Source organism: Ahaetulla prasina, chromosome 8, assembly GCF_028640845.1.
Source record: "Ahaetulla prasina isolate Xishuangbanna chromosome 8, ASM2864084v1, whole genome shotgun sequence".
In the NCBI taxonomy this organism is placed as follows: domain Eukaryota; kingdom Metazoa; phylum Chordata; class Lepidosauria; order Squamata; family Colubridae; genus Ahaetulla; species Ahaetulla prasina.
Window position 1 is genome coordinate 72,641,455 of NC_080546.1, and position 20,634 is coordinate 72,662,088.

Genomic DNA, 20,634 nt, shown 5'->3' on the forward strand with positions numbered 1-20,634 from the left:
AGGCGTAGCAACGCCTCGCTTCCCTCAGTGCCACTAGGTAGGTCCTAGTATAGGATCTAACTAGTGTCCGATCAGCCTCTGAACGGCTGGACCTCCAGGAACTCTCTAGGCGTCTTCTCCGGCGTTTCATCAGGCAGAGAGGCGACTGCAGGCCAGAAACGATCCTTCACCCCTTCAGTGTTCGAAAGTCAGGGGGGAGGACCGACAACTGCAGGCCGGGGATTATCCTTCCCCCCTTCGATGTTCAAAGTCAAGCGAGGGGGAGGGGGGACAGATGGCCACCGAAGATGTATACAAAGTAGATGGCAAATGTCACAATGGAAAACACCAGATGAAAAGCACCTGATGGAAAGCGCCATTAAAGGGGGCAAACTACAGCCACGCCCCTAGGCCTCGTCTCCGGCCTTACCTCCAGCCGCATCTCAGGCCTCGCCTCCAGCCGATGGAACAGAAGTTGCCTTCAAAGGTTGTGGGAGCTTCATCGCTGGAAGCTGTTAAGAAGAGACTAGACTGCCATTTCTCAGAAATGGTGTAGGGTCTCCTGCTTGGGCGGGGTGTGTGTGTGTGTTAGACTAGAAGATCTGCAAGATCTCTTTCAACTCTGTTAATCTATTAATCCGTTTGTTCTGTTAGATTGTTGTTGTTTTTTTGTTAGATTTTAAATACCAGTAGTTTTGTATGTGTTTTATATGCAGTTACTTAAAACTAAAAATGATTATTTTTTAACATTCTCCTCTTTTACTGTATTTCAAAATAAAGTTTCTGATTCTAAATCAATCTGTCTTTTCATAAATGAAGAGAGAAAAGAGTAGCTGATTTCCTAATCTCTATAGAGCCAGGTGACACAATATAATTTATTTCTTTTTATCATTTTCCCTTTTAACTTACCAGGAATGCACACAGGCTACAGAAGCCTGTCCTTTTGCACATGCTGGAGATTTTCATTAGGTAGCCACCCAGTCCCAAGAAAAGACGCAGTTGCTTTATAGTGTAAGACAAGTGCCTCATTCATACTCCTGCAGGCTTCAAAACACATTTTTCAAATTGCTTACGAAGGCTGCACAGGCCTTTGCATATGGCATGGTCACAGAGAGATACAATGAGAACTGCAACTGGATCTCCTTCTTTAAAAGTGTAATAACTATCATAATGTAAAAAAAGAAACTCAGTGGGCTTGTGATATTAAGGGAAATACGTTGACTTTTTCTTCTCCACTTAAAAAACACATAGCGGTGATTATTTTTACAAAGATAAAACGAACAGGAATAGGTTATTCTGATCCATAACTCTATTTACAGATACAACTATCAATGGAAATGTTGCATTATAAGTATTTAGAAAGACCTTGAGATACCTTAATTACTACTGAGGTAAATGCTAAAACTGTCCCATCCAAAGAAAAATACCATAATGCCATGATTATGATGACTTGCAAAACAGGGCCATTTAGTTCACTGAGAAGTAATTCTTCACAAGTGTCCTAAAAAAAATAGTAGCTTTAAAATATGAGTGTTAGTCTAACCTGTTTCTACAATTGGTTCTATATTTTATTTAATTGCATAGAAGTTTTTAGTTTTGAATACTAAAAACCTTTAAGAAATGCATATCAATCTGTTTGTGTCAATCATGAGAAAGCGGGGAATCCAGGCAGTTCAAATGAATATAAAAGTTTATTGCAACCTTAAGCAAGAATCTGAACTAGTAACAGTCAAAGCAAATTGGTGGTAGATAAGAGTCAATGGAATTCAAGGTGGGCTGGACTTCGATCACTTGTAGGTACGAAGCAACCGTGAGATATAAAATTTGTTACTACCGGTTCTGTGGGCGTGGCTTGATGGGGGGTAATGTGACTGGGTGGGCATGGCCAATTTTTTTTAACTTTTAAAAACATTTTTGAAACATAAAAAAATGCTTTTAAAAGGCTCTGACAATCAGGCAACTCAGCTGGGATCGTTAGAGCCTTTTAAAAGCTTTTTTTACAACCTCTTCAGCAGAAGAGGTTGTAGAAAAATTGCTTTTAAAAGGTTCTGACAATCCCAGCTGAGTTGCCTGATCATCAGAGGCTTTTTTAAAAACTTTAAAAAGCATTCTTTTGACCGAAGAAAAAATGCTTTTAAAAGTGAAAAAAAACAAACCCTCTGATGATCGCGTGGCTCAGCTGGGCATGGTGGGGGGGGGGAGGAATTTTTGCTACCGGATCTCCGAACCACCCGCTGCCATCGCTACGAGATCGGACGATCCAGTCCGAACCGGGAGCATTTCACCCCTGGTGCAAAGTGACTGGAGATTGATGACACATTTGATCCCCCCCTCAGGCTCAGCCTATCCATCTCCTAAAATCAATTTGATTTTAATGTTCTCAATATGTTGCTCCAAGAATATATGACTAAAATTGATCTAGTTCAGTATGAAAATAAAATTTAAATAGAAGGCTTTATTGAATACTGTACAGCTTTCTCTCTTAGAATTTTGAATTCTGCAAGGACGTGTCTAAGCAGTCTCCAATAACTGGACACAATTGAATTGGGGGAAAAATATTAATAGCATATATTGTGCTCTCTCTCTAGATGTGTGTGTGTGTGTGTGTGTGTGTGTGTGTCTGTGTATAGATATATATATATAGATATAAAATACTAAATTGATAGAGAAATATATGAAAGCACAAATAGGAAAAACAAAAAAAAATCCCATTTTAAGCATCAAACGTCAATATACTTATAATATTAGAAAGAACTCTTCATTTAAAAATAGCAAACATGCAACAATAAAAATCAGCAACAGCAGAAACACAAAAGTGACATTTCAGAGTTGGTGGAAGAAAAAGAAGCCTCTTTAAAATCTGGTGTTTGTTCTTGAAAACATGTCAGTCATGACACAGCAGCTATATTTTTTCATCAGCATGCTCATTAAATTTTTTAAAAGTGAGAGGGCTTGCTTGCTTCAGGGAAGTCTTTGAAATATCTGTGTGCATTGTAGACATCGCTATTGTTTCATAGTCATCGACTCTGGTGTGGAAATGACAGAAGTGAAAGAAAATCTGCAGATCCCGTTGAAAGTTCTTGTTGAGGAATCCGTAGAAGATGGGATTCACACAGGTTGAGATCATAGCTGTAAGGTGACAAATTAAAAAGAGCAAATTATGGCTGCAGGCTGCAGGGAGAATTTCATGATTCCAGTCAAAGACCGTATTGAAGATGGTGAGGGGCAGCCAACAGATGGCAAAAGCCACCACAATCGAGATCAGCATAACATTGATCCTTTTTGTTTCGGTAGACCGGTATTTATTATCCCTCATCTTATCCACCATGTTGCATCTTCTTTTTAATCGAATATAGATCTGTGGAAAATAAGAATTCAGTAACAACAATGTAAGCCATTATCCGAGAGGTGCCATTTTGATAAGAACAAAGAACATGCAAGATATGTGACAAAAGAAACGCTTCCTTACCTTTAAGTAGCAAATGAATATAAAACAAAGGGGTCCCAAGTATTGTATGACCAAGAGAATAGTAGTGTAGGACAGTCTGGCTGACTCCCATGGAAATGAATCGAAGCATACATATTTTCCCTTGTAGTCCTCTATGGTTATATTAGTGAAAGGTTCATCGGTTAAAACATGGTATATTAAGAAAGGCAGAGATGAGGCTATTGCTAGGATCCAGATGGTGGCAATTCCAACATAGGCATGTCTGTTATTAGGCCTCCAGCCACGAGGGTTGATAATCAGCTGATGGCGTTCAATAGCTATGAGGACCAAGGAGAAAACAGAGACTGTGACAGAGACACACTGCACGAAAGGATTAAGTTTGCACATGGTCTCCCCAAAAACCCAGTGGTCCATTAGAGTATATACAAATGTGAAAGGAAGACACATGATAGTTATTAGGAGGTCTGAAAAGGACAGATTGACAATGAGAATGTTGGTCACGTTGTGCATTTCCTTTTGCTTCAAGATTATAATAATTAACGCCAGATTTCCAGAAATGCCAAGAAGGATAACAATTCCATAAGCCAAGGCCAAGGTAAATACCATGGCCAAAGGCACATGACAGTCAATGTCCTGGAAATGGAAGAGACCAGAAGCCTCATTGGAGATATTTTGAATAGAATTATTTCCTGTGAAGGAGAGAAGTGATGTATTCATATTGGATTCTTCTCTATCTGAGATCACTCTGAGCAACAGACTAATCGGCTGTTCAATAGGCTTCTCTCAAGAAGTCGATATTTTTTCTTCTCATTACCCAAACCACAGGTGGCCAACCAAAGGTGCAACAGAAATGTTCATGCCATTGATAATCCTGAAGGATCTGCAAAAAAAGTGGAATGTTTGCATATTAATGTTTTAAGGTTACACCAAAAGACAATTCTGTAGGCATTTACTCAGAAGACTGCCCTTAGAGTATTTTGTTGATATCAACATGTCATTATTTTCAGTTATGAAAGAGTAATAATACTAAGAACAACAGATGAATTAATATCATGAATGGACTATAGGATTAAGGTATTAATTTTCATAAAATAAATTTGTTCAATTCCCACTCTGTTCTCCCTAAGGCATCTAGAGAAAAGTCATATTGTTGTTATTGTACATAATTAGAATTCATTAGGCCTAAAGTCAGAAAGTGTTACCAGACTAAGATCCAACAACAGCAAATCCTCTTGAAGGGAAGTCTTTTAGGATTTCCAAACAATAGTCTATCTCAGGGATGTCAAATTCGATTTCATTGAGGGCCGCATCAGGGTTGTGTTTCACCTCAGAGGGCCGGGAGGGGGGGTAGCTGGGGTGGCCATGGCCATGGTGGGCATGGCCAACCCGATGTTATTTGTCTCAGAGGGCTAAGACAGGACTTCCCTGAGACCCTTCCTCACTCTTTATAATCTTCCTTCCTTCCTTCCTTCCCTCTTCCTTCTCCTTTCTTCTTCCTTCCCTTCTTTCCTTATTTTTCCTTCCTTGCTCTCTTCCCATCTTTCTTCTTTTTCTTTGTCTTTCCTCTTTCCCTTTCTCCTTTGCATGCTCAAATGCAAAAGAGGAAACATTTTTCCTTTTGTTTTGTTTAGTTTGTTTTGCTAGCCCTTTGCCAGTAAAAATGAGGCAAAGTGGGGGCTGCGCACAGTCTCCCCCTAGAGGTCTCGGTAAAGTCTCCATTTTTACTGGCAGAGGCACCAAGGGCTGGTCCTTTGCTGTTTCCAGGCTGGCCCCACAGACCAGATCTAATCACCCTGTGAGCTGCATCCAGCCCCTGGGCCTTGAGTTTGACACCCGTGGTCTAGCTGGATCTTCAAAGATTAATCCACTTCTATAAATGTTTATTAGTAACAATCCTACGAGATTCAAATGCAGCTATTTTGTGTTGCATTGTGTCGGGTGGGATGGTTAAAATTAACTTTTGGATATTACTTACCCTAGTAAGTAATATTTTTATTGTGTGTATTTTATTCATTACTCTTTATTGTCCTTATGGACAAATACAGATATGTATTTGACCACAATTGAGCCCAAAATTTCTGTTGTTAAGCAAGACAGGTGATAAGTGAATGTTGCTCCTTTTTAGAACGTTTCTTGCCACAGGCGTTAAGTGAATCACTGCAGGCATTAAGTTAGTAGCACTGTGTTAAATGAATTAGACATGGCCACAGGATGCTGCAACCCTCATAAATATGAATGAGTTCCTTAGCATCCAAATACTGATCGTATGACTATGGGAATGTTGTGAAGGTCATACGTGTGAAAAATTATTGTAAGTCACTTTTTTCAGTGCTGATGTAACTACGAACAGTGACTAAATGAACTGTTATAAATTGAAGCAGGGGTGAAACCCAGCAGGTTCTGACAGGTTCTGGAGAACTGGTAGCAGAAATTTTGAGCAGGTCGGAGAACTGGAAAATACCACCTCTGGCTGGCCCAGAATGGGATGGGAATGGAGATTTTCCGATATCCCTCCCCCAGGAATGGGGATTTTGCAGAATACTTCCCCTGCCATGCCCACAAGGCCACGCCCACCAAGCCACACCACACCCACCAAGCTACACTCACAGAACCGATAGTAAAAAAAAATGGATTTCACCACTGAGTTGAAGCCTACTGGTATAGCTAGTAGGCAACTTTCCCCATTCTGATACTCCACCAGTATGTTCAGCCACATCACAACAAGGGAAGCAAAGGTTCGCATTGCATGGGAATGATAAAAGTTAGAGCAACAAAACTCCAGATCTAAAATAACAGTGCTATTACTCTGTTGCATTGTAGCATTATGCAACACTTGGGAATGGAAAGCAAAAAGTAATTAAAAGTGAATGAAGGCAAATATATTATTTATTGCTTATTGTACCTTATGATTGTCACTGGGTGTTATGCCTTGTGATTTTTGACGAGTGTATCTTGTCTTTTTATGTACACTGAGAGCATATGCACCAAAGACAAATTCCTTGTTTGTCCAATCACACTTGGCTAATAAAGAATTCTATTCTATTCTATTCTATTCTATTCTATTCTATTCTATTCTATTCTATTCTATTCTATTTCCAATCTGAGTCGATCTGTGGGACCAGAGATTTGTTTTTCCAAGCTGTTGGATTTGAATACTGGAACTCATCTTCAGGGAACTTGTCCATCATCTCCAAGATGTGAAGATTGAGAAATTCCATGAGGATGGACTGCAGCACAAATCTGAAAGCTTGGAAGAACAAACCTTTAGTCAGATCGGATCCTGCAGTATTTAAAAGTGATCTGGGGTGTGCAGGAGCAGCTGCCAGCAACTTAGCAAATTAAGTGTCTCTTTTCTCACGTTCCTGGGGAAAGGCCGACTTCCTTTAAGGAATAGATGCTACATTCAGGCTTCTATACACACAGGAGTTATCTTTTTACCTTCTGATCTAAAACACTGCTGCCTAGACTTACTGCTGAGTGTGGCTTCTATGAATTATTTATGCCATTTTATTTTATTTTTTAAAAATCTAACTTTATCCTTTTGACTTATTTTTGGGCATTTACAGCAGGGAGCAGCTAAAGGCAAGTAAAGTTCTAAATGATGGTGAAGCACAATTTTCTGCTTTTCTTTCTGGCCCTTGGAATCTCTTTGAATGAAAGAAAGAAATGGAAAGGAACCCTGCCTTGTGCACAGCAATTGATTTTTTTTTAAAAAAAGTCATCCTGAATTACTTCGTAATAATGTAATAATTGGGTTAAATACCATTAAATAACTGTTATATAAAATATTCCTCTTGTTTGATAAAAGATACCATTAACAAATTGTAAGAAAAGAAAGAAGAAGAAGAAAATCACCACAATTCCTAGATAGTTTAAAAATAAATGAAAACATGATAATCAACTAATTTATTTATTTTTAAATACATCTTCCGTTTTAGGTCTGAGCTGCAAAAATGATTTGGTCAAAGTACTGCAAGCCTTGCAGGAGTGCAGCATGTTTCTGCTCACCATTAAAGACTTCCATGGGAGCCTGAAACAGAGTCAGACCTTCCCTTTTGAGCTCGCCTAAAATCTGAGAAAAGGATATTGTCAGGGTTGGGCTGCTGGGGGTTCGCAGGGTTTTGGAAGAACCTCTAGCTAAGATTCTGTGCAGTTCAGAGAACCCCCAAATCCCACACCTGGCTGGCCCCACCCACCCCTCCTCTCCCCTCCCAAGAGTCCCCAAATGGCCTGTTTTGGATGCAGGTAACTGCAGAGCACGCAGGGGAGGGTGTAAAACAGGCCTTCTGGAAGTTCAGGAAGGTTGGAAATGGGCCCATTTCTGGCCTCCAAAGAGTCTCTGGAGTCTGGGGAGGCCATCCCGGTATAATCAGCTGATGCCATCGCTGACTGTGGGGGGCGAGTCATTGGCCTCTACAGAGAGAGTCCGCAATCTGGGTGTCCTTCTGGATGCACGGCTGTCGTTGGAAGAGCATATGACGGCCGTCGCCAGAGGTGCTTTTTATCAGGTTCGCCTGATACGCCAATTGCGTCCCTTCTTAGACCGGGATTCCCTATGCACAGTCACTCATGCCCTCGTCACTTCCCGCCTGGACTACTGCAACGCTCTCTACATGGGGCTCCCCTTGAAGAGCACCCGGAGGCTCCAACTGGTGCAGAATGCGGCTGCGCGGGTGATAGAGGGAGCGACTCATGACTCCCATATAACACCTCTCCTGCGCAGGCTGCACTGGCTTCCGGTGGTCTTCCGAGTGCAATTCAAGCTGTTGGTTACCACCTTTAAACCGCTCCATGGCATAGGACCGGGTTATTTACGGGACTGCCTGCTGCTACCGGTGGTCTCCCATCGACCAGTGCGCTCTCATAGGGAGGGTCTCCTCAGGGTGCCGTTGGCCAGACAATGTCGGCTGGCGAACCCCAGGGGGAGGGCCTTCTCTGTGGGGGCTCCAACTCTCTGGCACGAGCTACCACCAGGTATCTGCCAACTCCCTGATCTCCGGACCTTTCGACGTGAGCTGAAAACATTTCTGTTCCATCACGCAGGACTGGCCTAATGGTTTTTAAATGGGGTTTTTATTGGATTTTTATAGTTTCCAGCCAAATTTGAATTTTTGTCTTTTAAATTGGTTTTAATTTTTGTATCTGGCTGTAAACCACCCTGAGTCCTTTGGGAGAAGGGCGGTATAAAAATTGAAATAATAAATAAATAAATAAATAAATAAATTTTTGCTCTCCCGGAGGCTTGATGAAAGTCTTCGGAGCCCGGAGAGGGCAAACTCTCCCCCCAAGGTGCAGGAGGCTGACTAGGCAATGCCCAACATGGCCACACCCATTGTTGTGGCTCCAGCCCCCGAACCTGGCCCCATGCCTGAAAATGACTCCGAGAGTGAGGGGGAAGGGACGGTAAGGCTTATCTCAGGAGCACCGATTCCTTTGGCCCGGCTCCAGGAGCCAGAACCAGGCCAGTCGGAGGATGTAATGAGGCTGACATCCCCTGATTCCTCCCTTCCTCAGGCTACGCCTTCAGACGCAGCTGATAATCATACTAATCAAGCCTGGAACGACCCACGCTTCAGAAGATTAGAGAGGCGGCGTCATCAAAGGGAAGGATGGGGCAGGAGCCCCACCCCACAGTATATATAAGGAGCTTTGGGACTGCTCTCAGCTCCACGGGAAGCAAATTAGCTGAACCGTGTCGAAGTGAGCTGAAGTCTTAATCTGTTTGAACTTTTTGGCAGGCAGCTGCGTTTTCTCGGCCAGGACTGATAGGAGTCTTGAACCCACTGGCTGTAGGCCAGCTCGTTACTCCAAAGTGAGGATGGAGACAGAACACCCACTCAGCAACGGGCAGAGAACCCCTTGCTAAAATTTTCGAAGCCCACCCCTGGACATTGTTATGCTACGTACCGATAGCATGACTGAACCACTTGACTTCTGGAAGACCACAAATGAAATAACTTGTTTAGTTTAAAATCCTTAAAACTGTTTGTTCCACCTTTTTAGGATGGAGTTCCTAAAATGACGATTATATAACATTAAATTCAGGATGCAGGAAGTGCTGCTGGATCCTGTCAAAAACATATTTGCCCAGCACTGAACATTGGAGGAGATGATATAGGAAATCAGATGCTGAAGGATTGTGTTTGATAGAGTATCTGCCATAATTGTTGATTCTTAGAAACCATATAGGTAGATTTTCTCTGCCTACCCCTAAGCTGGTCTTTTAGGTGTTCCAGCAGTTCACCCATTGCCCCTGTAATTGAGTCTCTTCACCTTGAAACTGCTCATCCTCTTTTCTTCCAACTTTCTTACCATTACAGCCTTTTTTTTTTTTTACAGAGCTAGGATTTTGTATACATATCCAAAGTAGGATAATTTGAACTTGGTCATTTGTGCCTCAAGTGAGAGCTCTGGGTTGTTTTGTTTTATGATATATTGGGGCTTCTTCTTCTTCTTCTTCTTCTTCTTCTTCTTCTTCTTCTTCTTCTTCTTCTTCTTCTTCTTCTTCTTATTCTTATTCTTATTCTTATTATTATTATTATTATTATTATTATTATTATTATTATTATTATTATTATTATTATGAAACTCAGTCAACTGAACATTTAAAAATGTGTCAAAAATATGATTGGCTGGTCCTAATGATTGATACAGGTTGCTGCCAGCGTCCTAGGTATCAACCAAGTATCTTCTTAAAATATATGATGTTCCGAGTAGTACACTTTTTTGCAGTTCCGCTGGTGTTATTGCAGGAAGCTGCAATTTCTTTTTTTTTTTAAAGTTTTATTTTAACATTCATATCCAATAACATATTTAATGTACCATCATATACAATTAATCGGACCTGCCCGGTCACCACCCCCTTCCTTTAACTCTCTTCCCTTCTCTACCTTCTTCTACTTTCCACAACCATCCTCCCCCTCTCTTATCTACATCCTCTCCTCCTTCCTCCCTACTCCTTTCTTCTCCCTCTTCTATCCCTCTTCCTTTCTTTCCTCTTCCTCCTCTTCTCTTTCCTACCTCCTTCTCTCTTCTACTTCCTTCTTTCCCATCATTCTGAAGTGGTAGCCGATCTTACATTAATTATACTTCTTCAATCATCTTTGTACATTAACTATCAACCCATTTTCTACCCTCATCCCCCCTCCCCATCCCTTCTCCTTCCTCCCCCCACCCCCCCAGGACTTCCCAGAACCGAATACAGGGTATAAAACTAACAACAAAAATTAAAATATAACACAAATCCATAGTCCTTAAAACCTCAACTCCCCTTCCAGAAACAAAGAAAATACATTTCTTCCAATCCATTATATATCAGACCATTCCACTCCTAGAGTTCTCAGAAATTTCTGATTGAGTTAGTGTTTATTCTTGAATAAAGTACATAGTTTTTAATATCCAACCTTCATCAATCAATATCAAAACAATGTTCCATCTTCCAATATTCACCAAGGGTTCTTCTAAAATGTCTTTCTTCCTTAAGCAGTCTCTCAAAAATAGTTCATATTTCCAACTTAATTTCTTAAATTTTTCTGTCCAACCTTCAAGGGTAAACAATAGTCCATCTTTTCACATTTGACATTTATATACATCAAATAATATTACAAATATCCAATATATCAATTATAATAATTAAAATCTTCACTTTACCTTGCTTATATCAAATAACATTATTAAAATTACACCTATAACTTATCCAAAATATATCTATTATAACAATTAAATTCTAATTAGCCATATAACAACATTACATCCATCTCTTAAATATAATATTTAATCCAAATTCCTAAATTTTACTATCTATCCTCCAAAGTTAAACAATATTCCATCTTCCTATTCCTTTATACCTGAAATATATCAAATAGTACCCCTAAAATTACACATTTATATCCAAAATAAATCATTTACAAAAATTAACCATAATCATATATAATAGAATTAAACATTCTCCCTCCCCTTCTTCTGTCTTACACATTTTCCACCATCTATTCACCATTCAACTTAACATCTATTAATAAAGAGTTCCCAATCTTTAATACATTAGTGTAGAAATCTCGTGCTTTACAAACTGTATTGAGAAAATACTTTCTTCCTTTATAATTCACTGTTAAACCAGCTGGAACCTCCCATCTAAAATATATCTGATGTTTCTTAAGCTCATCCACTAAAAAGGCAAATTCTTTTCTCTTTCTTAACATTTTAGGAGGAATTTCCTTCATCATTATTATATCTTGTCCTAATATTTGAAATTTATTTTTATAAAATGCTTGCAAAATTCCATACCTAATCTTCTTATTTGTAAAATAAATAACCACATCTCTCGGTAAACACTTCTGCCTTGCCAACCAAGAATTAACACGATAAATTTTTTCAATATTAACTTCAAAATCTTCTGGTTCCACTCCCTCTATCTGAGCAAAGGCCTGAATAAAAATCTCTTTCAAATTTTCCTCTTTATATTCTCTTAAACTCCTTACCCTTATAGCATATTCCATTAATTTATATTGTAATATAACCCTTTCTTCATCTGCCTTATCTACCTTAACCTGAATATCATCTATTTTATTTTCTAAATTCAAATTAATTTGAACTTTGAACCTTTGCAAATCTAAATTAATTTGGTTAAGTTCATCCAGTCTTTCTTCTGTCTGAATACTAGATAACAATAATGGGGTAATTGATTCCTTTAATTTTTTCATCTCCCTCCTCTGCTCTTCCACCATATCTTTAAAATCCAGTATTTCTTTCTCCATTTCATTAAATTTTTGATCTATTTCTGAAAGATGAGCCTCCATAAGCTCCTGTAAAAAATTCCTTAGACTGTCTTTAATATCTTCTTTCAATTTCCGTATCTGAAGTGAAGAAATTTCCAATATTTTAGAAGTGGTTAAATCTCTTTGCTTAAAGGCCATTTTAAAACTAAGTAATACCAAGAAGAAGAAAAAAAGAGGAAAAAAAAGAAAAAAAATTTCAATAAGCTTTTCTTCTTAAACACTGTAAGAAAAAGATAATAAAAAAAAGGGATTTAAAAAAAATCCATTTTTTTAAAAAAAATATCTTGTTATATTCTTCTTAAAGGTTCCACGCCAGCAATTGTAATAAGCATTTCCTTAGCTTTCGCTTAGCTTAGCTTTCACTTTCAATACACAAAATGCCATCTTTCATCATCTCCACTCTTGAATACGAATACCTTCTCTGTCAGGGAGTTAAAATCATCTTACAATCAAATGCCAGCACTCCTGTTTTCGGCTCTGTCCGTGTTAGCAATCCTTCAGTAATCCATCAGTCACGGAGATGGACGCTGCGTTTTGTTCTGCCATTTACAGAAGCGTTCTGGATTCTGGAGCTTTTTTCGAGCTATAGAAGGAGCGTTCCCAACAAACCACCAGAAATCTTCCTGGGGCTTTCCTTGGGGGCTCTACTTCAGCCCGAATGCTCACCTCCCCCTCTTTGCCCAAGGGTAGAGATTTACAAGCTGTTGACAGCAGATTAACGCTGTCTAAACAGCTCTACAGAATCACACAGAACTGGCGGGCTAAAATAGACCGCCATTAACGAAGCGGAGCCACCAGAAGCCCGAAGCTGCAATTTCTTCATGTGTCTTATAAAATTCTTGGAAATGGTACCAAGTGCCCCGATGACAATGGTATAACTGTTACATGACAATGGGTATCACTGTTACATTATTATTATTATTATTATTATTATTATTATTATTATTATTATTATTATTATTATTATTATTATTATTATTATTTTATTCATTAAACATGAAACTCAGCCAATTGAACATTCAAAAGTGCATCACAAATACCATTGACTGATGCTAATGGCTGATACGGGTTGCTGCCAGCGTCCTAGGTATCAACCAAATACCTTCTTAAGATGTACTATGTTCCAAGTAGCGCAGTTTTTTGCAGTTCCGCTGGTGGTATTATTATTATTATTATTTGGTAGGATTTGTTCAGGAATTGCAGTAGAATGGAAGAGTAATTCCTTTAAGACAGGGGTGTCAAACTCAAGGCCTGCGGGGCGCTGAGATCTAGTCTGCGGGGCCGCTCTTGAAACAGCAAAGAACCGGCCCACAGTGCCAATGAAAATGGAGCTTGGGTGGCCCCCCTGAGTTTATTTTAATAATTGGAGGCTATGTGAAATAGAACTAACCTAGCTTTTTCAAATTCACAGACCTGATTCAGCGTGTTTCATAAATCTTGACTTTTCCCTGCTACATTGAGATCTATGGAAGATTAAAACTTGTCCTTCCACAGCTATTCCATCACTGCTCTGTTTCTGCTGGCATTTACCTTGAGGAGAAGCCATAAACTGATCTTTATAAATTTGAAAACTTTAAAAGTTGGTTCTGAAGAACGACAATAAATTGTGTTGTTATAAAAAGTTGATCAGAAATCAGCTACATGCTGTAGCATCCAAAAGGCAAAACCATTTTTCTCCCCTCACATATTTGGCTTGTGGATCACCAGGTCTGCAGATCTGAGTTAGTAAATGGAACCATAATTGCATGTATGCATTGAATGATACGCCAATAACACCTCTGAATTCTGTAGCCTGGATTCTAATTTTTCAACTACAAATAGATACATTTCCCCCAACCTGGTGAGATTAACCTAAATCCTCTATAAACCTGCTCCTTAAGGAGAAGGAAGATGAATCAGTTGATCCTGTATGGTTTGGGATTGTGGCCTTAATGGTGATCTCATTTCATTTTTAACTATGCCATTTTTTTCTTCCCTCAGCAAAGCTTCAGAGAGTGAAAAAGAACAATCACGGTCTCATTAGTATTGCACTGTCCCTAAAGTTCTTGCAAGAAAATTGTTTTCTAGTTAATATTCCTTCTGGGGATGCAGAAACAGTAGGAGTGTAAACACAAATAATCCCTGAGATTTCTTTAATCTTAATCAGAACGGCCATCTGGGGAAAGGTCAGTCACTGAGATTAAGGGGAAAAATAAACAGAATATAGAAATTAAAGGGGAAAGTGCAGAACAATATTTATCATAAATATTAAATAAAGATAGAGAAGAATCTTATCTATTATACAATACTGCATTGTATTTATAATTTATAAACAAAAAGTGACAGTATAGTAAACTTTTTGTTTATACTTTACAAAGATGACACAAAACAACAAAACCCCAAGAATCAAAGAAGTCAGCACTTTAACTGACTTGCCTTTGATCCAGTAACATGGATTCTTGCTGCTCTTCGAAAGTTATATATTATTTGAAAGTGAAATCATTTTGGAAGATGATTTAGCCTGAAAAAGTCTTCATTGATATAGTGTAGTAAGTTATTGGCTTCCAGTTGATTTAAAGCAAGTTATTGGAAATGGTTTTGCTCCGTAATTATTCCAGCTTTTGAATTAATCTTTGAATTGCCAAGATACCTGCAAGAAAACTTCCAGCAATACTTTATATCCCTCATTTTAGTTAAACAGCAAGCTGCGGCACTCCAAGCATTGCTGAAAGATGATATCCTTCCTCCTTCATCAGTAAGCCTGGCTTGGTGTGTTGGAATTGTCATCATCAGTATCAGACAAAGGTTCTCCATTTTGTTTGGAAGAATGCACTATGATGCTCAGCATACTTAATCTAAAAGTAATGCTGCAGTCTTAAGGGTTAATTTGATTACATTACTTAAGAAACCCTTTCAGTTAGATAACAAGTTTCCCTTAGTTAATCATTGTTTGAAATATATACCAGTATTTAACTTGCAGAGGAAAAGCTGTTTGTTATAAAAACCATTCTCCTCCTAATGGGGAAGAGACATGATTTGTTGGAATACTTTACATTCTCGCATGCTCCAAAAAGCAAACAAAGCTTAACGCTCTCTTTTAACCTACATTTTTTTAATGCAGGTGCACATATATGAACATAAACTAAACTGATCAATCAATGGAATCAAAGTCATGCAAGAAGCAGGTTAATATTCTTATATAGGAGGGACAGGCGATCTGTTCCTTCAAAGCTATCCTAGTATAATCACTGAGACAAAGACGCTCATCTTAAAACATTTTAGGATTATACTTAGAATTGCAGCTTTATGCCGAATTCAGTGGAAATTCCAAAAGGATGTTCTATGTCATATGGCACAGAAGCCATCTGTCAAGAAACATACAACTATTGATCAGCAGTGCTTACACTCTGCCTCCTTTTCATCCAGTAAACCTTTCCTAAAATGCCTGCTGGGCCTAATCTGGACAGATATCTCTAGCAGTCATTTCAAGTACATGTCAAATAAACATAGACATACTTTTTTCTCCTAAAGCAGCCTAATAATAACTGCTAATAAGCAGATGCTCATTTCCAACCAGGTGTGGCTGAGTTTCTCTATCTGCTGCAGCCCAGGAAGATCACAGTCATTGGCCAATTTATCAATTTGTCCACTTAATTAAAGGTTCCAGGAAAGAAGGTGGAGGAAGTGATTCATAGCTCAATCCAAAAATCAATTCAGTGGGGAAATATTAGGGTTTAGTTCTGCAATTATGTGCATGCTTACCTGGGAATAATTCCTGATCTCCCTTTTGCTAATGCATAACATTTTATGTATTTTCAGAAGTATAGGATGAGTCAACTATTACTTGAATCTAGTCCTAGCATAACCTGAAATTTGCACAGGCCTGTTCTAGCTTACCCCAAGAGGATGTCCTTCATATGTCCCTGATTATAATTCCTAAGCAACTTAAGGACACCCAGTGTCTTTAAGAGACGCCCAAGGGAAAATAGTCACTTTCTTCTCATTCTCTCTTGTTCCAGTGTATTTTTTGCTCTATTGTGTGCATTTGTCTAAGCCAATGACACAGTAAAAAAAAGTACAGTGGATAAATATATTAAAAATGAAGTAACTCTTGGGGTTATATTTTAAGTGATTCAAGAAAATAAAATATAAAGTATCAGTCAATTATTTAAAAACTGAACAATGCTTCTGGGGAAGATACTGTTTGTGGGGAACGGGAATAATTCCTGACCCCATTGCTATCCAGAAGAATATGTGCCTCATGGACTCTGGTCCATTTAATTCTGTATCTTCTCTTCATTTTCTTCCAACAATCTGTTTTAAATTTCTGAGCCTGCAAACTGATTATATTAGTATCATGGAGGTCTCTATTTTTCCTTGAAAGACCTCTGCGTTCCTCACTTTTGTAACATGTTTCCTGAAGAGATGTGGAATGCTTGAGAGTTTGACTACAATTTTAATATTTGTGGTTTGGTATAATAAAGTTTATAATTTGGTAGGAGCTAATCAGCACGACTTATTTCTAAGTAGAATTGCTGTATATTAAACTACACAACTTAAATACACTGACCATTACAGTCTATAATTGAATGCAGTCTAATTCATTGGAATGTCATCTCTAGAAAATATGGGTGGCACATAAACAAACAAAACAACTGTTGTCATTAGAACTGATAATATTAATACTAGAATTGTCAGGGGCAGACTCGTACTATCGTCTTCAGTATTATTTTAATCACATTATAACTTATTTCTAATAAACGTGTAGACAAACAATGCAAAACTACAACTCAGAATGCATTTGTATGGAACCAAACCAACCGAAACGCAGGGTGCATAGGATATACTCAAGTATAGTATTAGGATATTTGAAAAAGATAAAGAAAAGTGTGTGGGAGTTTGAAATTTATTTTTTAAACTACTGTCTACAAGGTGCTCTGGGACAAGTCTACTTCTTAGTATATTGTCCCTGAGTTCATGAATGCATGGATAAGTTGGTAGGAATGAACAGGCATATAAATTAAAGGCAGCATGGAAACTCTGGGGGTTGCAAAGTTGTCATGCTCCAAATATATTAGATTTTAAGTCCCAGAATTTGAACTTCAACATTCTTTGGGAGCACCAGATGGGTGCATTGTGGCGGAAGGCTAACAATAGAAACTGACTGATTAGTGGTATCATGGATCTACCTAGATACTACTTGGCAGCAATACACACACACACACACACACACGTCATTTTTTTTCTTCCAATACATGCTTTTGTGTTTTTTCAGTCTAGGCTACAGCCCGGGATTTTTAGTGTCAGAGTACCGTTGCTTCACTGTACCAAATCAACCCAATTCATCATTTGTGAGGATGACTTCATATTTTCTTTTATTTGTTTTTCAACTGTTTTCTTACTCTCTTGTCCTTTGAAGGTATACATTGTTATAGGCACAAGTTTTAATTCTCTTCCTTCCTATGCTTTCTCTTCCAGAGACCTCTTTGGTGCCTTAAGTCGCTCACAGCAACTTTACAGAGACTCATCTGTATTCCATCTCTCCGCCCATCTGCCTCCTTCAGCTCAATATAGAAATTTGAGATCTTGACCTGTTTAAACATTAACCACAGAATGAAGCAACGTTACAGAACATGTGGATGCTTAAGAAACAGTGGGAGAAGTTGAAATGTCATCCTTCTCTTTGTCTAACCAAGAAAAGGTCAGAATAACCATTTCTTGTCTTGCCTCCCGAGACCAGGGATAAAAAAAAAATCAGAAGCCACCCAGATATTTTCCATTTTCACTCCCACTGTCCCTGGCCCATGATGGAAATCGGACCAATTAAAGCAAATGAGGGATCTCCTCGGCTTCAGGGATTAAGTTAAACAATGCTTTCCTCTCCACTGACTGAAAGTGGAACTCAGCTTTGGTTTTTCTCTCCTGCCCATGATAGCCTGTCTGCAGAAACCTGGTAACTCTGAGCCTTTCTTTCTCAGAGAGGTGACCCTCCAACCTCTCCCACGGTTCCTTAACCCGGGAGGAATCGTCCCCACGTTCTTGCAATTTGGCTTCATTCAGTGGTTAATGTTTGAAACAGGAAAACAGGTCAAGACCTCAAGCGGTAGGACAACGGCTCTTCCCAGTTCTTTCCAGCGACCAAAGATGCACAGGGTACTTGGTAATAAACATTTTTTCCATCTCCTGCGGTATGGTTTCCCCTGATTTAAAGGCGGACGAAGCTGAGCAGAGATGAATCTCTCTCTCAAGCTGTTTCTTTCGCAGCGGCTCCTCAGCACCAGAGACGCGCTCCTTTGCAGCGCCTCGCCGGCTTCCAGTGAATTGCCTTCAACATGCCAGAATACCCGAATTCCGGGCGAGGGCGGCTTAGAGGGGACAGAGATAAATTGGCAGGCTATGTATCGTCTCCCTTCTCTGCCCTTTATCTCTTCCTAACCTCTTTTTTTTAACCCAAAGATCGGAGGTTTGGAGGTGGGAGAAGTGTCCAAAAACTGTGAGAGGCAGCGGCTGGGTTAGAAAACTCCAGCCAATTCAGACTATCCTTACCACCACCTGGATACATTAATCGCCCCAACGGCGCGCAGGCAACATTGGAACAGTAACTTTAGGCAACTCAACTTCATTCTCCCTCGGTTGGCATCGGAAGAACGGAATGGAAGGGTGTCCTCAAATGCTGCCAAAGGGCAGAAAGGAGAAACGGCGGGCGCAGCCCTAAAAAGGAGCCTTACCTGACTTTTTCTTTTTCTTCTTCTTCTTCCTTGCACCGGTTGTTTTTAAAGCATCCGGGAGGCTGGAACCGAACAGGCGGCTGTCGAAGGCAAACCGGGGCCGGCCGCCTGGCACTCGCCTGCTGCCCGATCCTGAAGCTTAGCGAGGAGACCCGGAGGCGTCCCCCATTCCCTTTAACGATGAACTCCACCTTCTTGCCCGGCTGTCAGATGATGGGGTGAAGGTGAAGATGAGCCCCGCGCACGCAGGTGACCCGAAGGCTCCCCATTAGAAGTCGGCTGTCGAAACGTGCTGGGATAAACCTCCTTAAGTCTTGGAACTACTGCAGGAGAGGCGGGGGGGGGGGAGGAAGGATGCCGTCTCGGGAGTGGTTTCTGAACGCTGGTGAAACTGGGCGTCATGGTTTGCGAGTGAGCGCCATCTTGTGGCCCAAACACATCCTTACTAAACCAATCTCCGAATGTAATGATTGCAGAAGGTCTTAGAATAGAATAGAATAGAATAGAATAGAATAGAATAGAATAGAATAGAATAGAATAGAATAGAATTTTTATTGGCCAAGTGTGATTGGACACACAAGGAATTTGTCTTGGTGCATATGCTCTCAGTGTACATAAAAGAAAAGATAGGTTCATCAAGGTACAACATTTACAACACAATTGATGGTCAGTATATCAATATAAATCATAAGGATTGCCAGCAACAAGTTACAGTCATACAGTCATAAGTGGAAAGAGATTGGTGATGGGAACTATGAGACGATTAATAGTAGTGCAGATTCAGTAAATAGTCTGACAGTGTTGAGGGAATTATTTGTTTAGCAGAGTGATGGCCTTCGGGAAAAAACTGTTCTTGTGTCTAGTTGTTCTGGTGTGCAGTGCTCTATAGCGTCGTTTTGAGGGTAGGAGTTGAAACAGTTTATGTCTATATATATAGACTCTATATATATAGAGAGCTGGAAGGTAGCTTGGCAGTCTTCCAGTCCAGCCCCTGCTCAAGCAGGAGAACCTACAATATTTCAGATAAGTGACTGTCTATTCTCCTCTCATGATTCAGAACACTCACGATTTCTGAAAGAAAGCTGGTTAATTGTCCTGTTAAAAAGTTTCTCCTTAGTTAATTAATTAAGGGGCGTGCATAAGTGCACAGGGGTGCCTACCCTTCCTGTCCTAATATTCCTTTTTTATTTACTCTTTTCATGTATCCAAATTATGTTTATACTTTTACCTGTTACCTTATACATGATTGACAAAAATAAATAAATAATATAAAAATAAAATAAAATAAATAAAATTCCAGGTTGCTTGTTTCTTTGGTTAGTTTTCAACCTTTGTTTCTTGTCCTGCCCTCTGGTGGTTTGTGGTAGCTCCTCAAATACTGTGGCAGCAGTATTCCAGTCCCTGGAATACTGCTATCATGTCACCCCTAATTCTTCTTTTCTTTAGACTAGCCAGACCCAAAACCTGCAGCCGTTCTTCATATGGTTTAGTCTCCAGGCCTTTGATCATCTTAGTTGCTCTTCTCTGAACTTTTTCCAAAGTCTCAACATCTTTTTTGCAGTGTGACCAAAATTGGTTGCAGGTGTGGTCTTACTAGGGTTTTGTAAAGATGTGGGTGGGGGAGGAGACAGAAGGCTGGGGTACAGTTCACTAGACAAATAGAAATGGTGGCGCGACTCTCCATCTCATGATATTCCAGATGTTATTTGCCTGTGGTCCTCAAAAT

At 39.5% G+C, this 20,634-nt stretch overlaps 1 protein-coding gene across 1 annotated transcript; it reads right to left on the bottom strand.

The window, feature by feature from the left end:
* Positions 1 to 2,823: 2,823 nt before the first annotated feature.
* On the bottom strand, positions 2,824 to 19,162 carry NPY1R (neuropeptide Y receptor Y1). The gene is made up of 3 exons (XM_058193044.1): positions 18,909 to 19,162; positions 3,449 to 4,307; positions 2,824 to 3,337 (listed from the first exon to the last, which is right to left on the bottom strand). Exons 2-3 carry the CDS (start codon positions 4,142 to 4,144, stop codon positions 2,882 to 2,884), a joined length of 1,152 nt encoding a protein of 383 aa, XP_058049027.1. The 5' UTR covers positions 4,145 to 4,307; positions 18,909 to 19,162; the 3' UTR covers positions 2,824 to 2,881.
* Positions 19,163 to 20,634: the final 1,472 nt, after the last annotated feature.

What these genes read in the sequence shown, in the direction of transcription:
- NPY1R (XM_058193044.1), bottom strand. Translation starts at nt 4,144, where the DNA reads ATGAATACATCACTTCTCTCCTTCACAGGAAATAATTCTATTCAAAAT. An exon ending in TATTCATTTGCTACTTAAAG is followed by an intron (nt 3,338 to 3,448) that starts GTAAGGAAGCGT and finishes TATTTTCCACAG; the next exon opens with ATCTATATTCGATTAAAAAG.